At 36.1% G+C, this 24,525-nt stretch overlaps 1 protein-coding gene across 2 annotated transcripts; it reads right to left on the bottom strand.

The window, feature by feature from the left end:
* Positions 1 to 339: 339 nt before the first annotated feature.
* On the bottom strand, positions 340 to 23,798 carry Pi4KIIalpha (phosphatidylinositol 4-kinase II alpha). Of its 2 annotated transcripts, none has more exons than XM_073077097.1 (11): positions 23,441 to 23,798; positions 13,984 to 14,102; positions 10,719 to 10,919; positions 9,350 to 9,475; positions 8,183 to 8,280; positions 7,252 to 7,384; positions 6,128 to 6,273; positions 5,149 to 5,224; positions 4,369 to 4,508; positions 1,642 to 1,743; positions 340 to 843 (listed from the first exon to the last, which is right to left on the bottom strand). In XM_073077097.1, exons 1-10 carry the CDS (start codon positions 23,664 to 23,666, stop codon positions 1,656 to 1,658), a joined length of 1,353 nt encoding a protein of 450 aa, XP_072933198.1. In that variant the 5' UTR covers positions 23,667 to 23,798; the 3' UTR covers positions 340 to 843; positions 1,642 to 1,655. The 2 variants fall into 2 exon arrangements, with proteins under 2 accessions (XP_072933198.1, XP_072933200.1); XM_073077099.1 differs by lacking the exon at positions 23,441 to 23,798 and adding an exon at positions 22,884 to 23,000.
* Positions 23,799 to 24,525: the final 727 nt, after the last annotated feature.

Here is a 24,525-nt window from a genome sequence, read left to right as displayed (position 1 = left end):
AGATTTTTTTATTTATTTTAAGAGGCTTCAAGAAACTTCAAGCAAATGTCACTTTGTTTTTAGACTGTGGATCTGACTTTTTTCACACTGAAGATTTTTCTTCCGAATATACAGTTTACAGGTATTAGGGTTCGTACACAAAACTGACTCCTGACTGAGCTCCCTCGACGCATCGCAAGAACTTGCGAATTGATTCGCATCGCACAGTAGTTGTTGTTGTTGGTCACCCTGAGAGACGCTACGCCGCACGATATCGCATAGCAGCAATTCGCATCGCAATTTTCTGCGTTGCGAATTCGCATCGCGTCGCATCGCAGTTTTGTGTTCGAGCCCTTAAGTGGTCATTGTCCCAATACTTAACTTCAAATAGAATAGGACCCTCTCCAAACATTATCTTTTTTATATGTGTTATCGTCACATAATCAACTTTTTTGTAGTTTTAACATACTCCAACAATTCAATTAACTACTTTGGTTACCATTACCTGTCTCTGTCCACTGTCTTAGTCTTATGAAAGTAAGTCTCATTTTAAATCTTCATATTTCATATATTAATGTAACCTGAAAGGACGTTAAATCTATCACTTATATTCAATGAATAACCGATTCGACAAGTTCGACTATTTCTTGTCTAAAATAAATATTATTTTTACAATAAAATCACCTTTGATCTTACACTACAGTTTAATTATCGATCCAACTTCAGCAGTATATTTAAATAATATATTTTATTAATAACGCTATATGCTACATACATATACAAATCATACAATGTGTTTACTATTAGATAATAATATATATTAATATAACAGCTTCACTGCGGAACTATCACCATTATTGATGTCTGAAAATACAAAAAATATATATTATTTTAACGCAACATATTAAACATGCATTTTCGTATTTCTAAATTGACAATAGATAATTTTCCATTGAGATTTTAATCTTTTTTAAGTTTTAGGATATTATTATACAAATGGAAGGAATTTTTGTGTTTCAAATTGACCACATTTAGTGTGAACACTAAGAAACATTATCATAAGAGCGATTTATATTAAAAATATGCTTCTAGCACACTACAAATTATACGTTATACATCTAGATTGATATGAAAGTATATCCACTATATTAATCTCTATTTGCCGGATTAGTCGAACGGAAACAAATTACTGATCAATCAATCAATCAACAATATATTTCTAGGTTAATTTACAATTTACTTTTTAATGAAATACATATTTAATAAATTCATGCAGGTAATTGTAGTTATGATAAATTTGAATCAGATTGTATGGATAAATCAATTTTTTTTATAATATAGGAGTAGCAGACAAGCATGCAGTCCACCTGATGGTAAATGGCTACTGCCGCTCATGGACATCCGTAATCAACCCCAGATAGGATTAGATATTCCTACCCGAGGTCGGCCATAGATGCGCCGCAACCCCTGAGGACTAAGCTGGAACGCCTCGGAAAAGTATTTCTCCCTTACCACACCCTTCAAACCGGAACACAGCAGCGCTTAACACTGCTATTATGAGGCAGAAATAGGTGTGGCAGTGGTGCCGCCGGAGTCGAACCACAAAGGGTTCTACCACTTTCAGATGTTAAATAGTGTGTCAATGAGGTTGTAAAGACTCACCTATGCCGTGCAGCTCACCACCAGGAGAAGAAGGGCGACTTGTGCTGGAAGCGCTGCTGGAACGAGTCGAAGAACCGGGACGACGTCGTACCGCTTTTCGACCTGGAGAGAATCAACATTGTATTTAAATTATGCCATAGTTTATTACGGGTTGGTGAAACAATCTTTCTTATTTTGATAATATTGATAGTGATATTCGTGGCGATGGCAATAAGGTATATATGACGGCAATGTATATATTTCGTGTATGTGACAAATTGTGTATGTGGTATGTCTTTTATTAAAAGGTGTTGACGAATTATGTAATGTCTAGTGGTCTGGCGACTTTCTCCTATTCGTTAAGAGATGGCGATACATGTTTTCTGAGGTACACTATCGAAGTTTTCTCAATATATTGTACAGTCACGAGCATAAATATATGACTATGGGCAAATTAGCAAAAATATCTGACCCAAGAACGAGTTCAGTAATATCTGCCTGCAAGAACGCAGCAAAAATATCTGACATTAATAGGCAGCAAAAATATGTGATGATAACGTTGATCAAATAATTGTGACCACTTTACGAAGCAAAAATATCTGACAATATTAATCTATTCACTTTTGTTATTCCGGCTCAAAATACAACTCGAACGTCAAGCCGCGTTCTTTTTCTTTTTAATGCGAAGTCATAAAATCGTGTCAGCCAGTGACTTTATAAATAAGAACTTATTATTATAAAAATAACACATCATGAAAATAATACAAAATAATTAATTAAAATAATAATATAATAAAAGAAATTGAATTAGTTTCTAATAATACACTATCAAACAATTCCGAAACGTTACACGGCAGCGTTGGATAAAAAGATCTACTACCCACTTTTTAACGATTAAAATATATATAAGCGATATCAAAAAGATAGAACCTATTTCTCCGATAATATTGCTAATTGTAGAACTTGGTATTGCTAATATAAATAATTAAAGTTACAATTAAAGTATTCGTAAATTAAATTAAAGTATCAATTAACTGTTGCGGTAACTTCATTTTTATATTTTTGTCTTATCAGAATATTCGTAACCATTTTAGTTTAATAATATATAATCTACTAGATTTCGCCCGCGGCTTCGCCCGCGTTATTAAATATAACATACTAACATACATAAAACTGAAAATTCGTACCTTCAACTTTGCTAAAGATCATCACTTGATCAAATGCATAGTATACGATTCAATCCTTATTAATATTGTTTGTTGTACTAATATTGATGTTTTGGGTCCAAAAGATCGATTCTCCGATTAATCGATCTTAGATCGCCATGCCCTAGTTCCCGTGGGATTTCTGGGATAAAAACAATCCTATGTCCTTTCTCGGGTCTCCGACTATCTTTGTACAAAATTTCATTAAAATCGGTTCAGTGGTTTAGGCGTGAAGAAGAGACAACCAAACAGACAGACAGACAGAGTAACTTTCGGATTTATAATATTAGTAAGGATATATTGTAAAAGTCGTACGGACATATTATTTTTGTTGTATACAGGGTGAAATTGAAGCTTTTCCCATAATTTGTCATTTAATCCCAAAATTTACTCCGTATAAGGGACACTATCCGATAGTGGAATAATATAAGGTGTTTATTTTTTTTTCAAAATGAACTCGTTAGATTCCCGTATATAGGGATATTTTAAATAATTCACCACCAGATGTTTACTATTTTATAAAAATAAGTATACCCTAAAAACTAATGATGCAGTATTAGTTTTTATCAAAATTTGCCTCGTAACACCTTTTAGCATTTTTCGCTAATCCTTATAGATTCGGATTTGAAACATTCATCCTGTTAAAATACATTATTTATCCTGTCTTTGTCTTTAACCCTGTTTTTTTCTTACTAAAATAAAAAAATATGAGAAAATGTTTATAACGTGTTTTTTACTCATATTCTTTCTCCGGAAAAATACATTAGCCCCTTTGACCGGTAGGTTGATATATTTACATCAAAGATATTTATAAATTATCTCTGATATTATTGCACCTTAGTTGACGTCACATGTCATAACACATGTCACAATTATTTGATCAACGTTATCATCACATATTTTTGCTGCCTATAAATGTCAGATATTTTTGCTGCGCTCGTGCAGGCATATATTATTGAACTCGTTATTGGGTCACATATTTTTGCTGATCTGCCCATAGTCATATATTTATGCTCGTGACTGTACATATAAAAGATCCGAATTGAGACTGTCGGAGTACGGCCGCCCGGGCATGATCACCTAGCCCGGCGAGAGATCTAATTTGCCAAAATTTTATCAGATTAATTGTTGGTCGCTGTGTGTTGATTTGTGTGTCAACAGCATAGATAAGTATAGATATCTCACCGCCTTGTAATTAAAAGAATTCATTAAATGGCTTAGACGGCTGACAATTTTGTCAACCATTTAATGGCTGTCATGGTGTAATTTATGCGGAACAAAGCCGACATGCGCAGTTAAGTGGTGCAAAACCACGAAATCGAAGAAAAAGTGCGGAGAAATGTCGTTTTATTTGTAAATGCTCTAAAAACTACATTTTTTAATATTTTTCAAACACGAAAATAGATGACAGTAACAATTTCAATTGTCAATGGTTACATTTTCTTGTTAGAAGTGAGTAACCTTTAATCTTTAATCTATGTCTTCTATTATTATACCAGCAGCCTATACGCCACAATGGCAGTATAATGAAGTGTAGTGTTACCGTTCGACGACGACGGCGGGCATCTGCACGAGCTGCACGGGCGACTTGCCGTCCTTCAGCGCCTGCGTGAGGTTCAGCAGCTGCCCGCGCGTCACCGACATCTGCCGCTCGAACAGCCCCTTGTCGAAGCCCTTGTCTTGCTGCCACACACACACACACACACACAAACAAAATTATTATTAATTAGTGATATGCCGGATCTTTAAAAATGTATATCCGCGGATTTGGGGTTAAAATCCGCAAATACGAATACGGATCTTAAAAATGTGTATCGTATCCATTATTATAACTAAAAAGAAACGAAGAATTTAGCTATTTTTTCTCATTTTCTCATATTTATAAAAGTGATAAAATAATACATGATATAATATTGATCTCGTTATAAATATAGTGAATTTAATTATTATCTTTTAACTGTATTGATTGGTATGGTAACTTACTGCAATAAATGTTTACAATATAAAGGCAGAAAATATTTGATTTTAAGAAGTAAAAAATACTTTGAATCAAATTTTATACTTTTTTTAATTCTACCTAATCACCTACATAAAGGTTTTAATCCTATCAATTCAAAATTAATAAAAGATCCGCGAAAAAAATAACAGCGACCATTTCCATAAAATAAACTATATTCTTTATTGCCACTTTAATTTTATAAGTTTCCACTTGAGACTTAATTCAAGTGTACTTTAAACCTAAATTTTACAATCTACACTCAGGAAGCTCTCGAGATATTGTTATATAGATATATAAACAATAGATATGTGTTATACAACTTACCTTAAATAGGACGTGAAGTTCATCGCAGAGTTCCTGGACGAAATTCATATCTGACAGTAGTGGGAGAACAAGCTCTCTGGAAATAGAGATATATTAAAGTTATAAGCTGGTTGAATATACTACTTACTCAATCATGGATATCATCAATAAATAGGCTCTTAATAATTAGATAGTTCATGGAAATATTAGTAATCTTTTACAGTTTAATCATATGGTGATACTTTACTTCTATTTTATAAAATCAGGGTTGCCAAATATCAGGCTGGAATGGTGTTGGACTTAAATAAAATGTATGTATATCTATGAGCATAAATGTTCCTTTGAACGTACTAGTAGAATCATTTGTCGTTCATATGCATAGGTACAACCACACCTTTATTGCATCATAACACAGCAGCGCAGAACACAGCAGCGCTTAACACTGCTGTGTTAAGCGGTGCTGTGTTCTGCATGGTAGGGTGAGGTACGCGAATCATATTTTTTCGAGACGTTCCAGTTTATTAATCAGGAATAGCAATGCACCTGTGGCCGATCTTGGGTAAGATTCTTATCCTATGTGGCGATGACTGCAGATCTTCCTGGGCGACAGTAGCCACATACCATTAAGTGAAAAGCACGTTCGTTTCCAAAACACAAAGAAACACAAAATACAAAGAGATGTTTATGGTGGTATTACAGATGCCCATGGGCGACAGCCACATAGTATTTGGTGGTTTTTTACGTTCGTTTCAATCAGCCCGTATGCTACCTCAATATTATACAAAGAGATATTGATGTTGGTGTGTGCTCACTTGGTCTCTTAGCTGAAGGGCAGCTCGGTGAGCATATGTGGCCGACCTCAGTCAGGATCATCTAATCCTATCTGGGGTTGATTACAGATGTCCATGGGCGGCAGTAGCCACTTACAATCAGGTGGACTGCATGCTCGTCTTCTACTCCTAAAAAAAGGAAAAAAAAGAAATGTTGTTGTGTTACTCACTTGGTCTCCTGGCTGAAGGGCAGCTTGGCGAGCGGCAGCCAGGCCCAGTGGTAGGGGTAGGCGCGCCAGGAGTCGGGGTGCTTGAACGGGAACGCCAGGCCGTTGTCGATCGCCGCGATGCGCACCTCGGGAGACCCGCCCCATTCCTGCAAACAAACGGACATACTTTGATATAGTATATCTACATACACTCTTCCCAGATTTTGATCCTTATAAGCAACACTATCAGATAGTGGAATAATATAGAGGGTGTATTTTTTTTCAAAATGAACTCGCTTAATTCCCGGCTAGAAAAAAAGTTATTTTAAAAAAGTAATGATGCAGTTTTAGTTTTTATCAAAATCGGCCTCGTAACTCCTGTCAGCATTTTTCGCTAATCCTTATAGTTTCGGATTTGGCCCTGAAGGCCTGTTTAAAAAATTCACCTTGTATATACATTTAATTTTATATTAAATTGGCCCGAGTAAAAAAAGTCTATTAATAGGTTCAATATACATATTACCCATAACATACTGAATCTAACTCCTCCTACGCACTAGCGTCAAACTTAACCGCTACAAATCTAAGGGTAAAGTCTAGCTTAGAGTCCCACCCTTAATGCGTATAAAAGCCAATGTTTTCGTATTTATACCCTTACTAGTGGTAACCGCGGCTTCGCCCGCATTTTAAATAAGAAAATATGACATACATAAACCGGAAAATTTGTACCTGCATTGGAATGACTGTGGTGCCATCTATTGAAAATTGGTCTTACCAACTCCCAAACCCTCGTGGGCTCTTGGACAATAACTTTGCTAAAGATCACCACTTGATCAAACGCATAGTTTCCGATTCTATAACTACTTACGAATTAAAAATTAATTAAAAATACCTTTTCCCACGGAATTTCCCACTAAACTGTGAATCTAAACCATTCTCAAGTCCCCTTGAACACACACATCAAAATTTCATCGAAATCAGTCCAGTCGTTTAGGAGGAGTTCAGTGACATAAGAAATATATATATATATATATATAAAGATTACATTAGACAGTGTACCCTTAGCGCGTAGAAGGTAATGGCCAATGTGTTCGGATTTACACCCTTATTAAATTAAATAGCATAATATATTATCTGCGACTCACGGAAGGATCGGTGAGATCCTGATCGCCCCTCCCACTGGGCGCCTCGTACTTGATAAGCCAATTGTCATTCCCGCGGTCGGTGTTGCGGATGATGTAGTCTAGCACCACCAGCCGCTCGAACTGCAGCTGGAACCTGCGTTTCAAGAACAATGCATTAGTTATCATGCACTTGTTAAAATAATTCGTGGCTTCGTGATTGTTTTTTTTACGAGGGGGAAACCTTCAAAAGGTACCCGGTGTCGTGGGAGCGACGTAGGGTTATGTGGGATTCTTAACCGCACTAAAACCCCCCCGGTGGCTGTCCTCGGCGCTGCGTAGAGGGCTCCGGGATCTCCAAAGGAACGCAACCGGAGTCCTCTTAGCGCGTTGCCCCGTCGGGCTCCGCCCAGGCGATCTTGACGCTCGCCACACTATCTGGTGTGTACGACGGTATGCGACCACACATACCGTCGTTCTTTCCGGGGCCGCTGGCCGGGCGGTTCGAGCTCCCACTCTTGCCACCCCCAACCCCGGAAGCCCCCTTTTAGTCGTCTCTTACGACAGGCAGGGGATACCGTAGCCCTATTCTGGTCCCGAAACTACAGGGACATCGTGATTGTGTTACCGGCGATTCAAGAACATTGCATGCATTGCAAGTTATCATTTAGTGAATTTAATTTGTGGCTTCATGATTGTGTTGGCAAGCAACAAGTTATGTTGTTTAGCAGCACAACTGATATTGTTAAGTACCCTTTTTTATACTATGGGAGTAGCAGACGAGCGTGCAGTCCACCTGATTGTAAGTGGCTACTGCTGCCCATGGACATCTGTGATCAACACCTGAAAGGATTAGATTCCTATGTGAGGTCAGCCACAAAGTTAAGTGTTCATGATATCCACAATCAGGGTATTAGGAATCTATTCGGTTACGTATTTTGGTAACTCGACTCACTTCTTCATAATATGCGGTGCCGGTGGATCCTGCTCGAACCTCCGTAACCAGTAGTCCGCGTCTTTGTAACCCTCTACGAACAGTTGGAAGGAACCCACCTGGAATTGAAGCGATAAAACCATTATAATTGATACAATTTTTATTGTCAATTGTTTTATTATGAACTGGCTTAATAGTATCCATTGCTGGGTATAAAAGGCCTGAACCATAACCTACATTGCTCTAATGTGGACTATGGCGACGTCGAATGTTCATCTATTTTTATTTAAAACTACAATTTTACCTATAGCTTCGGGTCTCTCGAGAACGGTACTTTTCTGGGGATACAAGGTTGGTCCTTTTCGGAATCCCTGGCAAAGTGTGCATAAAATTTAATGGCAATGGATTTGGTGTAGTTAAAGCGTGTTAAAATGTAGTAAACAAACACACACATTCGCAGTTATAATATTGGTGTTTATTAAAAGTGGGATTTTTTCGCTGGGCGAACACATCATCCCGTACAAACAAACTATTAAGCAATTCATCTCATAACATTGTATAAAACGAGTACATACTTTAAAAAGATTTTAAATTGCGCACATACGGAGTTTCTTTCGCCACTTCCTCTCCATAACGAACCACTATCCAAAGCGGTGGTATTTTGTTAATGTTCGAAAAAAAACAATATTAATCAATTTTGAATAATCAAATTTGAATATGATTTTAGATAAAATAATAATAAAAAATTAGAATACAACCCAAATTATTTTTTTGCTTAACCTAAGTCAGCTAACCTAAATAGCACCCTAGCTTCCTCCGACATCGGGGAAGCCAGAATGATATTCAGATAGCCAACATGTGCAGACTTTACTCCCAAATATAAATTCCGAAATGTTTCATTTCGAACACATTCCATCAAAATATGTGTAACATCCTCAATCACACCACAATCCTCACAATTTGGTGACGTAATTTTGTTCATTAAAAATGCAGATATAATATTAGTTAGGAAACTAGGATTGACTGAAGCAATTCGAATTTTCTGTTTAGCAATTCGAATAACGCAGCGAACGCCATGACGTCTGACAAAGTTTCGGGTTCTATTCCCAAACAATTAATGTAACATTTAAACGTTGGCCATGGTGTCGAGAGCGTTATTCACTTTCCTTTTATACAAAACCCAGCTACCTTAGGCGGCAGTCCCATCCTATTGAACCGCAGATTGGGAAACTGTTCAGTGATGGCGCGCTTCAGCCGCGACCGCTCCCGGTCTATCCTCAGGTAATTGAATGTTTCCGACACCAATTTCACCACCTGCAAGCATACATCCATTTTGTTAGTTTTAAGTTAGTTAATATCATAAGATTTAGATACAAGATGCACTCTATCTATCTATGAAATCGAACTAATCTTGAGAATGTACGACGTATGTGTGATAATTAAATAATAATATAGAAATAACAAACTAGCATGCAGTCCCCCTGATGGTAAATAAATATCCAATGATGGACGTCTGTAATCAACTCTAAATAGAAGTGGAATCCTACCCGTGATAGGCCACAGATGCGTTGCTCCCCTAAGTGTTAGCTAAGCTTCGTGTTAGCATCTCTGGGTGCGGTTAACCCCTAAAATCAGATATAGTACCGCCTGTCACTGATTCTAAAGAGAAAACTGTTCATATCTTCGAGTTAGTTTCCTCAAAACTTTTTCAATTTAATTAAATCACGCAAGTTCTTCACCCAGAAAAACAGGCTCGGATATTATTACCTACATAAACTTTTATACATCTAATTTTCAATTGGAAACAATAGTAAAATTTACCAGAAATCGTATAGAATAAGATGATAAAACAATGTAATCCCTCTACCAAACAAGGAAATTAACACTTCAGATGACCTTGTCCCCGTAATATGAAGGAGTGGATCATCTTAGCTCCTGTAACACCTTACTGTTATAAAACAGAAGGTATAGAAAACAAAGGAGCTTGTAGGTTTAGTTACTCAATAAAATAGCACGTTATGATAAACATACTTCATCTGTCACGCATCTATGCAGTTCGTGGGTATAAGGCCAAGAGGATAGATAGTTTAGCCGCAAATAATCACTATTATTATATTATTTTATAACTGTGACTTTATTTATATTCAGGATACCCATCGACGTTCAACCGAGCATGTGGAGCGCGTGCGCATCAGTCGGAGGCTACGATAGAACTGAATGCAAAACTAGCTGACCGCCCCTCCAGTGCTCAGTGTTCGGTCATTATGACATATTGGTTCGATATTCGTTAAAAGAGGGTAGTGAAAAGTCACATTTGACATTAGCCTGATTTCTACGAAATTAAGTTATTTATTTCTGATTAGGTCTACAGAGGCACTTAAAAATTGTGTATGACGTGTGGTCAATCTAAATTATTAAAAACACTAAAACGGATCGCGCCAAACCGATAATCGAGTCTATTTCACTCTCAATTTACACAATCCAACACCTCATATCAAAATCCGTCAATCCGTTTCGCTACAGCCGAAAGCTGTGAAGCTTGTATATTGCAACTCACCCTAGTCTTTGGCACGATCTTGAGGCCGATCTTGGAGTCGACGAGGCTGGCGCCCGCCTCCGAGAGGTACCCCTGGTTCGGGATGAGGCATGAGCGGCCAAAGCAGCACGGGCAGCACAGCTTGTGCATCCACTTCGTCCATTTCGGGTTCAGCCGCCCGTACGGCTCCTCGTCTTTTGGTTTGAAAACGCCGATGATTTTCTGTAATTTAAAAACTTGTTAGAGGGCCTGCGGGTACAAACTTCCATTGGATTATTGGTTAAGATGATGATTTTTTTGAATACTGAAGGAGCAAACAAAAATGGTGCACGGTCAGTCTTCATTGCCACCTATGGTGGTCTATAAAGGTTCTAGATTAAGTCGATCACAGATGTTTTGCCACTTCCAAGGACTGACTTCCAAGATGGTCACCTGTAACCTCATATGCAAATCAGCTGGCATCCATAGTAATACAAGAATTGTTGCACATCCAAGAATTTCTGGGGTCGTTTACAAAAATGGAGACATTCGCTAATTTTGCCCCCTAAGCTTAAATATTTTGTACGTGTACCCCGTTTACACATCATTAAAAAAATATATTTCTGTTGGCATTTCTGCCTCTCTGTCGGTCTGTCCGTTCCCCATACATCTATATCGACATCATCATTAACCTACCCCACAGAAGAGCACATATCGTGACTTTTTTGATATGACATTTGATATGATTTGATATGACATTTGTGACATATTTGACTCGTGAAGAATTTATCCATCTATATCTGTCTTCATTTCATTCATTCATCACAATGTATACCAATGTATATAACGATCCCGATAGCAATGTATGCCACAGAAGTACAAAAGACAAAACGTAGATACCGAGAATGATTCATTAACCTCAATAGCTACTCTTGACGTCATTTCAGCTCGAATCGCAAGCAGTGGCGGCCTACTTTATAAATTTTTTCATTACTCCAGGGAAAACCCCATATGACAGGGGTTGCCAATCAATGGTCCATGGACCATAGGTGGTCCGCGTAAGCCAAAATAAGGTCCGCGAACGATTTTAAGTTTAGAGGCCGGTGAGCCGTTTAAAAGTAAGTGATGATTTGTTTTAAGTCAATATTAGTCCTAGAATACGCTAATTACTGAAGAAGATGCAGACTCAGAAATCGTATTAGTACGAAATTATAAAAGTTTATCCTATAATATTATTCTCTATTTTTATGTATGCTCCTATTGCGTTTTTAGTTAAAGTTTCATTTAGCTAACATTCCCTGCTAACAAGAAGGACATAAATGTGGTCCCTGAGCAAGAAAAGGTTGGAAACCCCTGCTCTATGAATACAAAGGTAGTGTGCGCGCTACCCAAACGACTCTTGCTATGTACAATACCTTTATATTCTCGGACTATTCTTTTGGGAATACCTGGTTTTCCTTTGAGTTTTGTGTATCAGTGTGAATATAAATGTTCTGGTTTCGTTTGTGTTGAAATATACCAGTATAAGCTGTTTTATGTCCTCATTTACTCGGACATTATCTTTCGAAAAAAAACGATGTCACAGCCACCTAACGGGTTTAACATTATGCCTTCTTTGCTGCTGCTGGAGCCACCCATAAATACTCATAAAATTAAATTTATTTATTTTATATATGGTAATAGGTTTATTTGTAAACAAAAAATCTCTCTCAATAAAAATACTTGAAAACCTTTATATATAAATAAGTATTATACTATAATTATTTATTTTGTATTTGCATTGACTTACCATTTATTCGCTGTCATTTCTCTATTTTAAGAAATGCAATAATTGTTTTGACTCATTTTCAAGTTTTATATATTAGTCACTTTTGTATTAGTTACATATCCGGTTTATCCGGGGCACTATAAGGAATATACATTAGGTATGTTTATTGAAAATCTCCAATCATACTAAACATCCGTATTGTAGTAAAAATAGGTTTTACGGCGTTCTCATAAAAGAGACACAAGTAATAGGTAGGCTATAGCAATACGGCGCCTATCTCGTCGCGTATTGTATAACTTTACTTTGACCTTCACCCTGGCTTACGGTGGCAAAAATTGCAATAGTGGTGTCACTATTGCCTTGATAGCGTATTGATATGAACTTGAGATTCTCAGACTAGCGGTACTGGGTTCGAATTCAGCAGGGTGTCTTTAAATCAGAAGATTTGGTACTAAGATACCTATATGTATTTTTATTCAAAATACATGTGTTGTAAATGGGGATTTACTTTGATGGCAAGTGGCCATTGCTGCTCATTGCAATAAACCTAAAGTATTTCTTAAGACCAAACAGGGATGCGTTGCTGGTGTTGCAACCCTTGAGGTCTAAGCTGGAATATATTTCGTTGATCAAGATTAGAATAATATTAATTTAATTTTAGCATAACAATGCTAAATCTCTGGTTTCATTAGTACTAGTATCCATTAGTATTAGTAGCAACGAAAATCAAAACCACTCAGTATGCAATATATGAAAATCAACATACTCTATTCTGAACCGATGACAAAATTGTCCGAATGCAACTCACTTTTAGGAGTCTATTCCTTTCGCCGTCTTTGACAACAACTAATCCAATAGCTGATATCCATCGCGTTATAAAACCGTAGACCGTATCGTTGCGTATATAGGATTATCGAGTATTAGATAACGGCACGCATTAGTTTATTGTCGAAAAGGGCCTTGACCGTCGGTTGCGGTTACCTGTCTGAACCGCTCGTGCCACCCACAACCACCCCTTGACATTAATTTATGCACATATTCATTTATGTTACCTTAAGTGTCACATAGATTAGATCTAAAATTAAATGAATTCGCCTGCTAACGGACTTTGTTTTGCGTTCAGAAAGGTCTAAATGACTAGTGTTTATTATTAAAAAACCCGCCTGTTTAAAAATGAAAAAGCAAACGAGCATAGGTAGAGTCCGCTAAAATCAATCAGAAACCCAGATAAAAGTCCCTCCTGAGGTTGGTCACAGATGCGCTGCTGCCCCAAAGTTATAGTTGAAGTTATAGTTGCCCCAAGTTATAGTATCCTTTATCAAACCTTAACACAGCAGCGCTAAATGTGGCTAAACACAGTTATTAGGCATTAGGCGGAAAAATTGAAGTGGTGGTGCCTCTGGTGCCGAAACACAAAGGATTCTACCACCTTCTTCTCTCTCTCTGTCTCTACAACGCTATTAATAATTTACTTTAGATTTAAACTCAGCAAAGTCCGGTTTACACAGTAGGTAATAAACAGGCATGCTTAGTGCTTACCCCGCCAGGATTTTTGACGAAGTAGGAGCCACTGGACCCCTGGTATATCCGCTCCGGGAAGATGCCATTGTCAATAGCCACCTCCGCCTGCCACACCAGCTCGCTGAACTGGGGGTCATCTGAGAACATAAATGTTAATTCATAAAACATTATAGAGTTCCCTCACATGTCAAGGACATACAAAGACAAGAACACAAACAACCAGAGGCAGAACAGAAATGTATATTTATTATTCACCGTTTAGATATCTGCCTGACCGGAGATCGAACCCGAGACTAGGTTTACCTAATGATACTGTGAACACAAAGTCGGGGTACACAAATACCAAGAAGCCACTACTAATATATGGAAGCAACAATAAACGTCCATTTTTTCGATTTCTACCTAGACGAAAGCAGAACCCTTTGCGTATCGGACAATACTTGTTTGATAATAACTGCTAAGCCACATGGACCACCAAAATTATTATTTGGTTTTACATAAAATATGGACTATAGGTATAGCTATAATTTACACTGACAAACACTTTTATTTTATTTCTTCACTTTTCTATTCATTTTCCTGTCTGCACCGTAAAAGCATAGCAATTGGCACTGTTCAAAAGTAACCCTTTCAGCAAGTCAATACTACAGAAACAAAAGAAAGCGAACAAAGTTTTGCATAATGGAATCCACTGCCTTTTATATTCCATTTGTAAAGTTACAATTCGACGTTAAAAACTGAAAAACCAGCAGTATTTTATATATTTTTAATTACGCCTACATTGTAAACTTCTTGGGTAACCAAATCAACATTGCTTAATTAAAACGCCTAATCGTTTTATTAATAGGTAAGCTTATAATTTATGGCATCGATAAAACAGGGCTAATCTATGAAAACTGTTAATTTTACACTTAAGAGAATCAATTATATATTGAGTCTACAGTAAATACACAGTGACCTGAATATTTATTGAGAGTTCGGACCAAAAACAATAAGACTTATTTTCTCGAACTAATTGTAGAACTTGTAGAAGCATAGCAAATTCGGCCGATTGCGCAGTATAAGGAAATTACGCATTCATACGATGCAAGTCATGCAGATTTCATTCAATATAAGGAAAAATCTTAGGTTATTACCTACGTTGTTTTACAATATAAAACGATTGAAAAAATGTAAATGCCATCGTATTTATAAATCGACACCATGTCGCCATCAACCCATTACTGTCCCACTACTGGTTACGGGTCTCCTCTCATAATGACTAGGCTAGAAGGATTGGGCCATAGTCCACCGCGCTGGCCAAGTGCGTATTGGTAGACACATAAGTTTGAAAACTCTTTTTTTGCCTCTGATCTCTGCAGGTCATATATGCAGGTCTGAAAGATCTCAGGTATGCAGGTCTCCCGATGTTTTCATTTGCAGTTAAAGCAAGTGATAATAAATTTAATTCTAAAAAGTCACATGACTTTGAAAACATCAAAAGTGTAAGCCTAGGCACCGAGTTTCACCCATTAGGCTATCACTATCATACATTCGCAAAGTTCACAAAATCTACAAAGTTTCCGCGAGGCGAAGTCGTGTTGTTTTGTCTAGGTTTCCAATACATCCATCAGTCTACATCCACGTGACGTCAACCAAACCTGACCTTTGGGGAGCGAAGAAAACGCTGACGTATGAAGGTTTGACGCGATTCGAGTTGGATTGATGTTGCCTTGGATGGAGATGTCGTGAGACTAAACTAAAAATTACGACTCATTAATTGCTATTTGATTCTCGGTAATCCATAAATTCTTTTGTGATTAGTGAATATTAACTTTCGTTAGTGATAAACTGATAATCAATCATAGTATTTTACAAGGATCTTAAATTTATAACACGTACCTAATGTTCTACCACATTGGGCGTGCAAAATTTATGTATCTAGTTCAATATACATCCTTGATTAAGTACTCAATCTACATCTTAACCATTTTCTACCAAAGTCGAATTTTAAGAATTATTACGTAGAAAACATTACAATCTTTATATCTTTTTAAGCCAAATTGGTCAAGACTGCTTTTATTGCTAATGGGGGTAGTAATGGAATCAACCCCTACGTTCAAAAATTTTGGAAATCCATAGGTCACCGTGACATTACACCAGTTGTAATTACTATCATAGCAGATTATTTGTTTTTATAAATGAATTAGATAAAAAACAATAATTAAATTGAAAAAAAAAATACATAACTCATTCAAACTAGCAAAGTATAAAAATGAATCTTACGGTTGTTGATAAAAGGTCAGTGCCGCTAAAGAAATCCGCAATAACGAATTAAATAAACGCGTTATCTACACTAAAGGGTCAAGTTCTAATCGTTATCAATGATTCTCATTAATTACCAACCGGGAATGGGATGTAGCGATGTCCAGAATTAGGATATTTCTTATATGAATTGATGAAGAAAACGAGCATGCAGTCCATCTGATGGTAAGTGGTCAATGACAATAGATACTTATAATTAACCACGGCTCAAAGAATAGTTCTACTTGAGGACAGCCACGGATGCCTTGCTATCGCTGAGGGCTAAGTTGGTCAAGCCTCGGGAAATTATAAAATCAAATCAAATTCGTTTATTATGTGGCAATTATGTGTCCCTACCGAAGTATACTGGGGGGTTACCACCATCTCTTAAAACAATATTATTTTAATCATATTTTTACTTTCTTTGCAGGAAATTTAACTTTTTAATCGAAATATGACAATATCAGTTGGTGTTATACAATGGATAAACGAAAAATTAATAAGGGTTAAAGTTTGTTCAACTGCGTATGACGACACATTTTACTGTTTTAAGGAGGAAATAAAACTTTTCTGAACTATGATGGTTTTTAAAATGTGGTAGGCCCTCTGGGATTCCATGTTGTGGCTGCCATGGAAACACATAAAGATGAATACACAAATACTCAAGCCTAGCCCAGAAATCCAAAACCATTTTAGATTTTTGTCTGGCCGGCGATCAAACCGAAACTTTATAAGTATCAGACTAATATTTACTAAGTGCGAGTAACTTACGGGAGTCGTAGTGTATATAAGCCACTTCATCTTTGCAACGTGTCATAATCTCCAGCCTAAAGAAGCCGGCCTACAGAGAAATCGATAGCAAAGGTTAGACAATGTTAAGGAAATCTCGGCTCCTTCGACTCAACCTTTACGCCTTGCATACATATGTATGATGTACCTACATTGTACTGTACACATGACGCACATTCTGATTAAGTAAAGTGCTTTTAAATAAATATACGTTGTACATCTGGCAAATCAACAGACGATGTATCAATAGGGTTCAAATTAATATTATTTGAGTTGTTTCTCTTTTAATAAGTTGACGTCACATGCGAGATTGCAGCCTACCTGATGGTAAGTGGCCACTGCCTTCTATGGACATCTGTAATCAACCCTAGATAAGATAAGATTTCTATCTGGGGTCAGCCACCGGCGTTTTACCCCTGAGGACTAACTTTGATTGGATAGGTATATCTTCATTTCCACAACATCTATACGCAGCAGTGCTTAACAATGCTGTTATAAGGCAGAAATTAATGTGGCGATTGTCCCTCTGTGGCCATCTCTAATTACGAATGCCTTGGTTACCAGAGAAACCATTTTCTAACCTTCAGGATCTGTTTTCTTTCGTTAAACACCGCGTTACATTGGTTAATTGGTGGAGCTTGGAAAGAAAAACAAACAAACCAACTGACTCTCACTTATTGTAACATTTGTATGAATTATTCATGAGTAATATGACTACAAACATTTAGAAAAATAATGTATAGGAATTAAAAACAATAATACCTATATAGAAGACCTAGTATAATATGTATGTTATCGTTCAAACAAAATATGCGTTTTAAATAAAAACCGTATTAAGAGCGCTATCAGCACCCATATCGTGAGAACATCGCGGCAATATTTTCCATTCGTTTGTTTAATCAATACAACGAAACAATCGATCGGTCCCGATACATTATCTAATGAGTACAAAATATTATACGATTATATTAGATACACAGTTTTGTTTATAAAATCGACCCGCGTGGCGGAATGGCCACCATACTGGTCACAAGGGATGGGTCTCACGAGCGGCCCCAGTCAGGAGACATTAATTCATTTTGAAGGTGGTACAACCCTTTGTGGTTCGACTCCGGCGGCACCACCGCCACACCTATTTCTACCTAATAACAGCAGTGTTAGGCGCTGCTGTGTTCCGGTTTGAAGGGTGTGGTAAGGGAGACAGACTTCTCCGAGGCATTCCAGCTTAGTCCTCAGGGGTAGCGGCGCATCTGTGGCCGACCTCAGGTAGCAATATTTAATCCTATCTGGGGTTAATTACAGATGTCCATGGGCGGCAGTAGCCACTTACCATCAGGTGGACTGCATGCTCCTCTTATATTACGCTACTCATATATGATATAAAAAAAAATTGATCATTTCTATTATGGGTCTGGTTGTTAATTTATTTATTTCTAGGGTTTACCTAGGGTACCCAAAGGGTCCCCCCCCCCTAAGTCAGTCTAACACAAAATCTCTTGAACCGTAATATTTTTTTAATTTACACATTTTGCTTAAAGCACATTTTATATGATCAAATAAAATAATTTTACTAGAGATTATTTTTATGTGGATGTTCTAATACCCTTGAAAGTGGACAATATTTAATTTTTCGAGCATAATCAACCTCTTATTTTTTCAAACCTTGTAAGTAAAGTTGAAATGATTTTAAAGCCTATCTGATCTAATCTTACTCATTAGGTACGCCCTTTGCCGAAATAACGAGCAATATGTAACTTAACCCTGAGTCAAATCTCAGTTACTGCCATTGATATCTTGATACTCAATATCAAATACATACGAGCATTACGGTCAGCATTATTTAAAATCAATATTAAAACAGAAGGGAGACTTCTTAGTCCTACAATATAGACTCCCACAATGTTTCGAACTAGAGAACTGTGTTAGGAAGAATGAAGAACTAGATCCTAGATCCTGTGGGAATTGCTTTCAATTCTTCTTAAGTCGAGCGAAAACGCAACAAAACTTTTAAGGCCTTTAATTGACTTTGATAGCTTATTGGTTAAAACTCGGCCTCCCAATCGGGCCTTTGAATTTTCTGAGTTATATGTGTTAAAAACTGATAATCTAACTGATTTAATAAGACCCGTTTAAATAAGAAAATAATTGAGGGAAATCCTACATTTCTGAGAGATCTTAAAAAAGTTCTCAACGGTAGTTATGTAAAGTCTACAAAACAGCACTTGGCTAGCGAGGTGGACCCTAGTCCACCTAACCTAACCTAATCCTCCTCATAATGACAATCGAACGGTGCTCAACAGCAGGATAGTAAGGTTACTGATGATGAAACTTACTTTTGCCAAATACCCAACTATCTACTGAGAAAAAATTGAAACCAAAAAATAAATAACCTCCGACACTAGAGGAAATAAAGTTCCACTGAGCGGACTTGACCTCAAAATCGGTATTTAACTTCCTCCGAATTTTTACCATACCTGTTTCCAACTTTAGGCAATGTCGTCGTCGATTTGCATACAAACTTGTTCGCCTTATCACTATCGCTTTCGTCATTTGAATAAACTACTGATACATTAGTTACGTATTCATGGTTTAGTACGCATGTACTGAAATAATATGTATCTAGAAACGAATTTGATATTTTGTACATTTTTGCGTATTTTAACTCGATTACGGAGATGACGTTTTTTGAGTAGTATGTCTTATTCTTTGGTACGTGTTGCGGCCCAAAGGGCTTAACGGATTTTGACATTAGAGGTAACGTTAATTTCGTTTAAACTCGTAGTAAATGTAAGGAGCTATTACATTTAAGCAGTTAGGTTTTTACTTTATAAAATTAATGTTAGGTAATTGACATTATGTTAAAGTCAAAGTTTAAATGTTCTCTGGGTAAAAAACAATCATATACATTCTTTGTATGCAACACACATCAAAATTAATTGAGCCAAAGTAGCTATGCACGAAGGTATAAAATAAGCGGAGCCAAAAAAAAATTATAAAATAAGTATCTAATATTATTTATTAAATTTAGCTTGGGAAATGGCAGACTATCTAACAAACAAACTTAGAAAATTGACATATATTGATTTTTTATTACAAAAAAGGATTCTATTTTTATTAATTTGCTCACATTTGTATGTTAAGTACATTCGTAAGTGAAATAAACATGTTCAATCCCAACAGTTTTATCTTAAATCAACATTATAAAACTTCTACAAATCACCTACATGTCCCTTATCTGATCCGTGACTTTGAAGTCAAAGCATAAATGAATATTAATCAAAACATTAATGCATACATTGTTAGATTAATCATCATCGTAATTAACATAGTCATACTTATAATATTTTATTACACATAATATATTTTAATAACATCGTACAAATAGAATTTGTCTACAGTTTTTATCAAATAATGATAAATCAGCATGATTCCTACAAAGTTTAGCATAATAAAATTGTTATTACAAACTTTTATTGGAACTGAAATTTTTATGGAACCACTACTTCTATTAATAGTATATCATAATGTTGCATTATTAACATAAGACATTGTTATTAATGGTAATATGCAACTAGAGTGCTTCATAACAACACATCATTTCAAAAGATATGTAAAAAATCTTCCATAGTTTTTGTCTACATTATATAAATATGTAATTATAAGAAGCAGTTTTGTAAGTAAAATCAGATTTTTGGGTAATAATGTTTATATTGTTATAAATTTAATAGGTAGATAGATATGACATCTCTTTCCCAATAGTAATTCACATTTCCATAATATTACGTTGTATCTATTTTGCTTATCTGCTCTAATCAATTCTAGGTAATTTGATTTTTTATTAATATAGTAAACTTAGCTAAAGAGGTGATGAGCCTAGTGGATAGAAACTCGGCCTTTCATTTGAGGCTGAGATCTGAATCCCATGCACCTTGGATTTTTCACCATTATGGACATAATAGAAAGTAATCACTGGTTTAAATTATAAAGGAAAATATTGCAGGGAAATCGGCTTGTGATAAAATTTGTTGTGGACTTTTGTCTATAGATGCCCTCTAACATGCCCAGAAATGGGACAGTCATGGGTTGATGACAAGATTGTTAACTGTACACAATGTTTGAATTAGTGTGACTGCCATTTTCAATCTGTAATATTACAATCCTTAAGTGTATTTAATTATTGACTATATACCAAATCAACATCTGGTATTAAGTGCCTATAAATACATACAATAATAATAAAGAGAAGCAATTTTATAAATGTATAAATTGTATAAGTAACTTTTTTTGATGTTGATTTCCTTATAATTTTTTTTATAATTTACGAGTAGCAGGCAAGCATGCAGTCCACTAATGGTAAGTAGCTACTGTCACCCGTTTATCTCTGTAATCAACTCCAGATGCCCTAATAACCCAGAGGACTAAGCTGGAATGCCTCGACAAGATATGTTTCTCTTACCACACCTAAATGCAAACAGGTAAATAATTATCTTTGCTGTAATATAAGGTTTATTAAAGTTAAATAACCAGATTTAATGATTAAACATTAAGAGCTACAAAGTTGCAATATGTGGACACATTATCATTAAAATCACTAATTAGTGTTAAGACATAATGTGGTGATAATCATCTAGCATTACATTACATGTGCACTATGTACATACATATTTTCAATAAGACTAAAGTACCAAATGAGCATGCAATCTGATTGATGGTAAGCGGCCACGGCCTTAGAAATTTGAAGGAACTCTGTATAGGAAGGTGGTAGAACCCTTTGTGGTTCGACTCTGGCGGCACCACCGCCACACCTATTTCTACCTAATAACAGGTTTGAAGGGTGTGGTAAGCAAGACGGACTTTTCTGAGGCGTTCCAGCTTAGTCCTTAGGGGTAGCGGCGCATCTGTGTCCGACCTCAGGTAGGAATATCTAATACTGTAGGCTTGTCTGCTACTCCTATATTATATATAAAAAAAAATAGAACAGGGGCCTATTCGATGCCAATTGATAATGTGTCACTCCTGAGAACTACGATAGCCACCTCATAGGCAAGTCTTCACCCTTCCATCATCTTGCACATGTGTTATAAATAAAAGTGGTAATTTTATCTTCACGGTCAAACTGTTTGTATCCCTTTTTGATTCACATAGAAAATAATTTAATTTATGGATTAATAGTAGCAATATTAGACTGTACATCAGATAAAAGTGGCTTTAAAAGTGGTTACCAACACTGTATATAAGGAAGGTATAATGAAGTTTATCACATATTTTGCCACCACCGAGGACTTATAAATGTCTATATATGTATCTATTCCTACCACATCACACCTTCTAGTCTAAATAACAACAGAGCAACTGATCTGTTACTAAATTGTTTCTACAGCTATTCTAAATCTTACTCATAGAATTAAGTAAGTGGATATCTAAAGTAGGTAAAAATACACAAAATATTATCATATTGCTTAGTTCCCTATTAATAATCACATCATTACTAAGCTATAAAATTATTACTACTAAGCATTATAACTAAAATGGTCATGTCTAGTCATAAGAACAAATGTTTTTCATAATCATCATACAAAAACTATAACAGCATAGTCATATTGCTGTAAGTAAATTATTATTTTCCTTATCTCAAAAGAATTCTTTACTACTTGAACATTGCACTGCTTGGTTTAACAAACATCTTGAAACTAAATGGAACATTACAAAAAGTATTGCCACAAAACATTGTACAAAAACATTCAATCTGCCATATGGATTGTCTGTTTTCAGTTTTTAAAATCGCAATTGAAAATTTAGAAACAAGTACATTTTAAATAACGATAATTTAGGTATTAAAGACTCACTGCACAGAAAGGGAAACTCCATTGCACCGAAAATAGAATAAAAACAACAGGTTCAGTAATAACAGTGTTATGCTTCACTGAAAATTGCTGACTGCAACTGTGGCTATGTTCAGGTGTTTGAAACTGAACTTTCTTATGAATTACAAGCGGTCTGAAGTTAGTACGTATTGATAATAATTACCTAAATGTTCAAACAATGGGCGTAATGTTCGCGCAAAAACTACAAGGCGAAGTGTTATCGTGTTTGATGTAATGATGGATCTAAGTGTGCTGAAACCTTACAACGGTTGGAGGAAGACGCACAAGTTTTATTGGCTGCGATTATCGATAAACAGGCGCTGCTTACACAGGCTAAGGCTAATGAAGTTGAAAACATCTAAAAATTATATACAACGTAATTTATCACGATTGCAAAAAAGAGGCGTATCTCTAGCCCTATTTTCAATTAATTACGACGTTAAACATTGCGCCCTGAAGCCAGTAAAGTGTATATTGAGCGAAAAACACTGTTTTTGGACTTAATAAGGATGCAATGAGTCAGAGCGACCTCGACGTACCTGGGAAGTGGTTGAAGGAGACCTCGAAGTCGCCGCGGCCGCCGAGCAGCGGCTGCGACTCCCGGTTCACGCCCGGAGAATCCACGTTGCCCTCGAACCCGACCTCTGGCACTAAACAAATATCCTCCGCACTACTAGATAAAGATACCACGCCGTCATCGGGGAGAGTAATCGTTGTGTTTGGCTTGTCGAAATCGAGATTCAACAGAGTCTCTTCCGTACTCATGAGTAATGCTAAGAATTAAATCACTACCGAGCCTCATCTATTTCGTATTTTAAAATTCTTTGTTTCACAATCATTTACACAAACACTTCTTACAATCGGACTGGGCACAGATTATAGATGACGGTGGTTGACTTGACAGCAAGAATGACAAGACGTAAAAACCATAGACAATTGTAATAGTGATTTATTAACCGGTTTTTTATAATCGATATTTATTTGTCGCATCGATTAATGTTTTTCTCGTATTAGTAACAACACTATCCGTCCAATCAAAAACAATCACTACTGCCAAATTAAATTGGATGAATTGGTTCATGTTAAATTATACTTTGATTAAAATTGAGCGCTCTATAGATAGAAGTTTTTTCAGATGCATTGTAAACTTTTTGACTTATTATTCAAGAGTGAACAAACAAGGTCATATAAATCTCAACTCTAAAGTTCGTGATGGCCAACTAGACATAATAACGTTAGATTGATAAGACTTATTTGGCTGCTTTTTCTTATTAATAAAATAATTAAAATTAATAATCAAGATATAGTCTACAGGTTTTATATTTATAATCATTAAAGTTTTGAATTTTAGGAGAAATGAAGGTTAATTTTACAAATTTCAGAAATTAACCGCTGAAAAGGATTGGGAACATGTTTAAAGTAAAGCTATAGTATAAATGAGTTTTAGAGAAAAAAAATAACTCATCATCTTTGTAATGTATGGTAATAGATACCTACCTAGATACCAAAAAATAAATTCAAAATTGGTGTTCTCTATCTAAGTATATTTCTTTAAATAAAAAAAACATGTGAGCCGTCACGGGACGCCTGGCAGATGTGAAACATCGACATTATTTTGTAAAAC

Source organism: Epargyreus clarus, unplaced genomic scaffold (assembly GCF_041222505.1).
Source record: "Epargyreus clarus isolate Ecla_fem2 unplaced genomic scaffold, WU_Ecla_fem_2.2 ptg000010l, whole genome shotgun sequence".
NCBI lineage: Eukaryota > Metazoa > Arthropoda > Insecta > Lepidoptera > Hesperiidae > Epargyreus > Epargyreus clarus.
The sequence above is the reverse complement of the archived record's forward strand: the minus strand, read 5'-3'. Positions and strand labels throughout refer to the sequence as shown.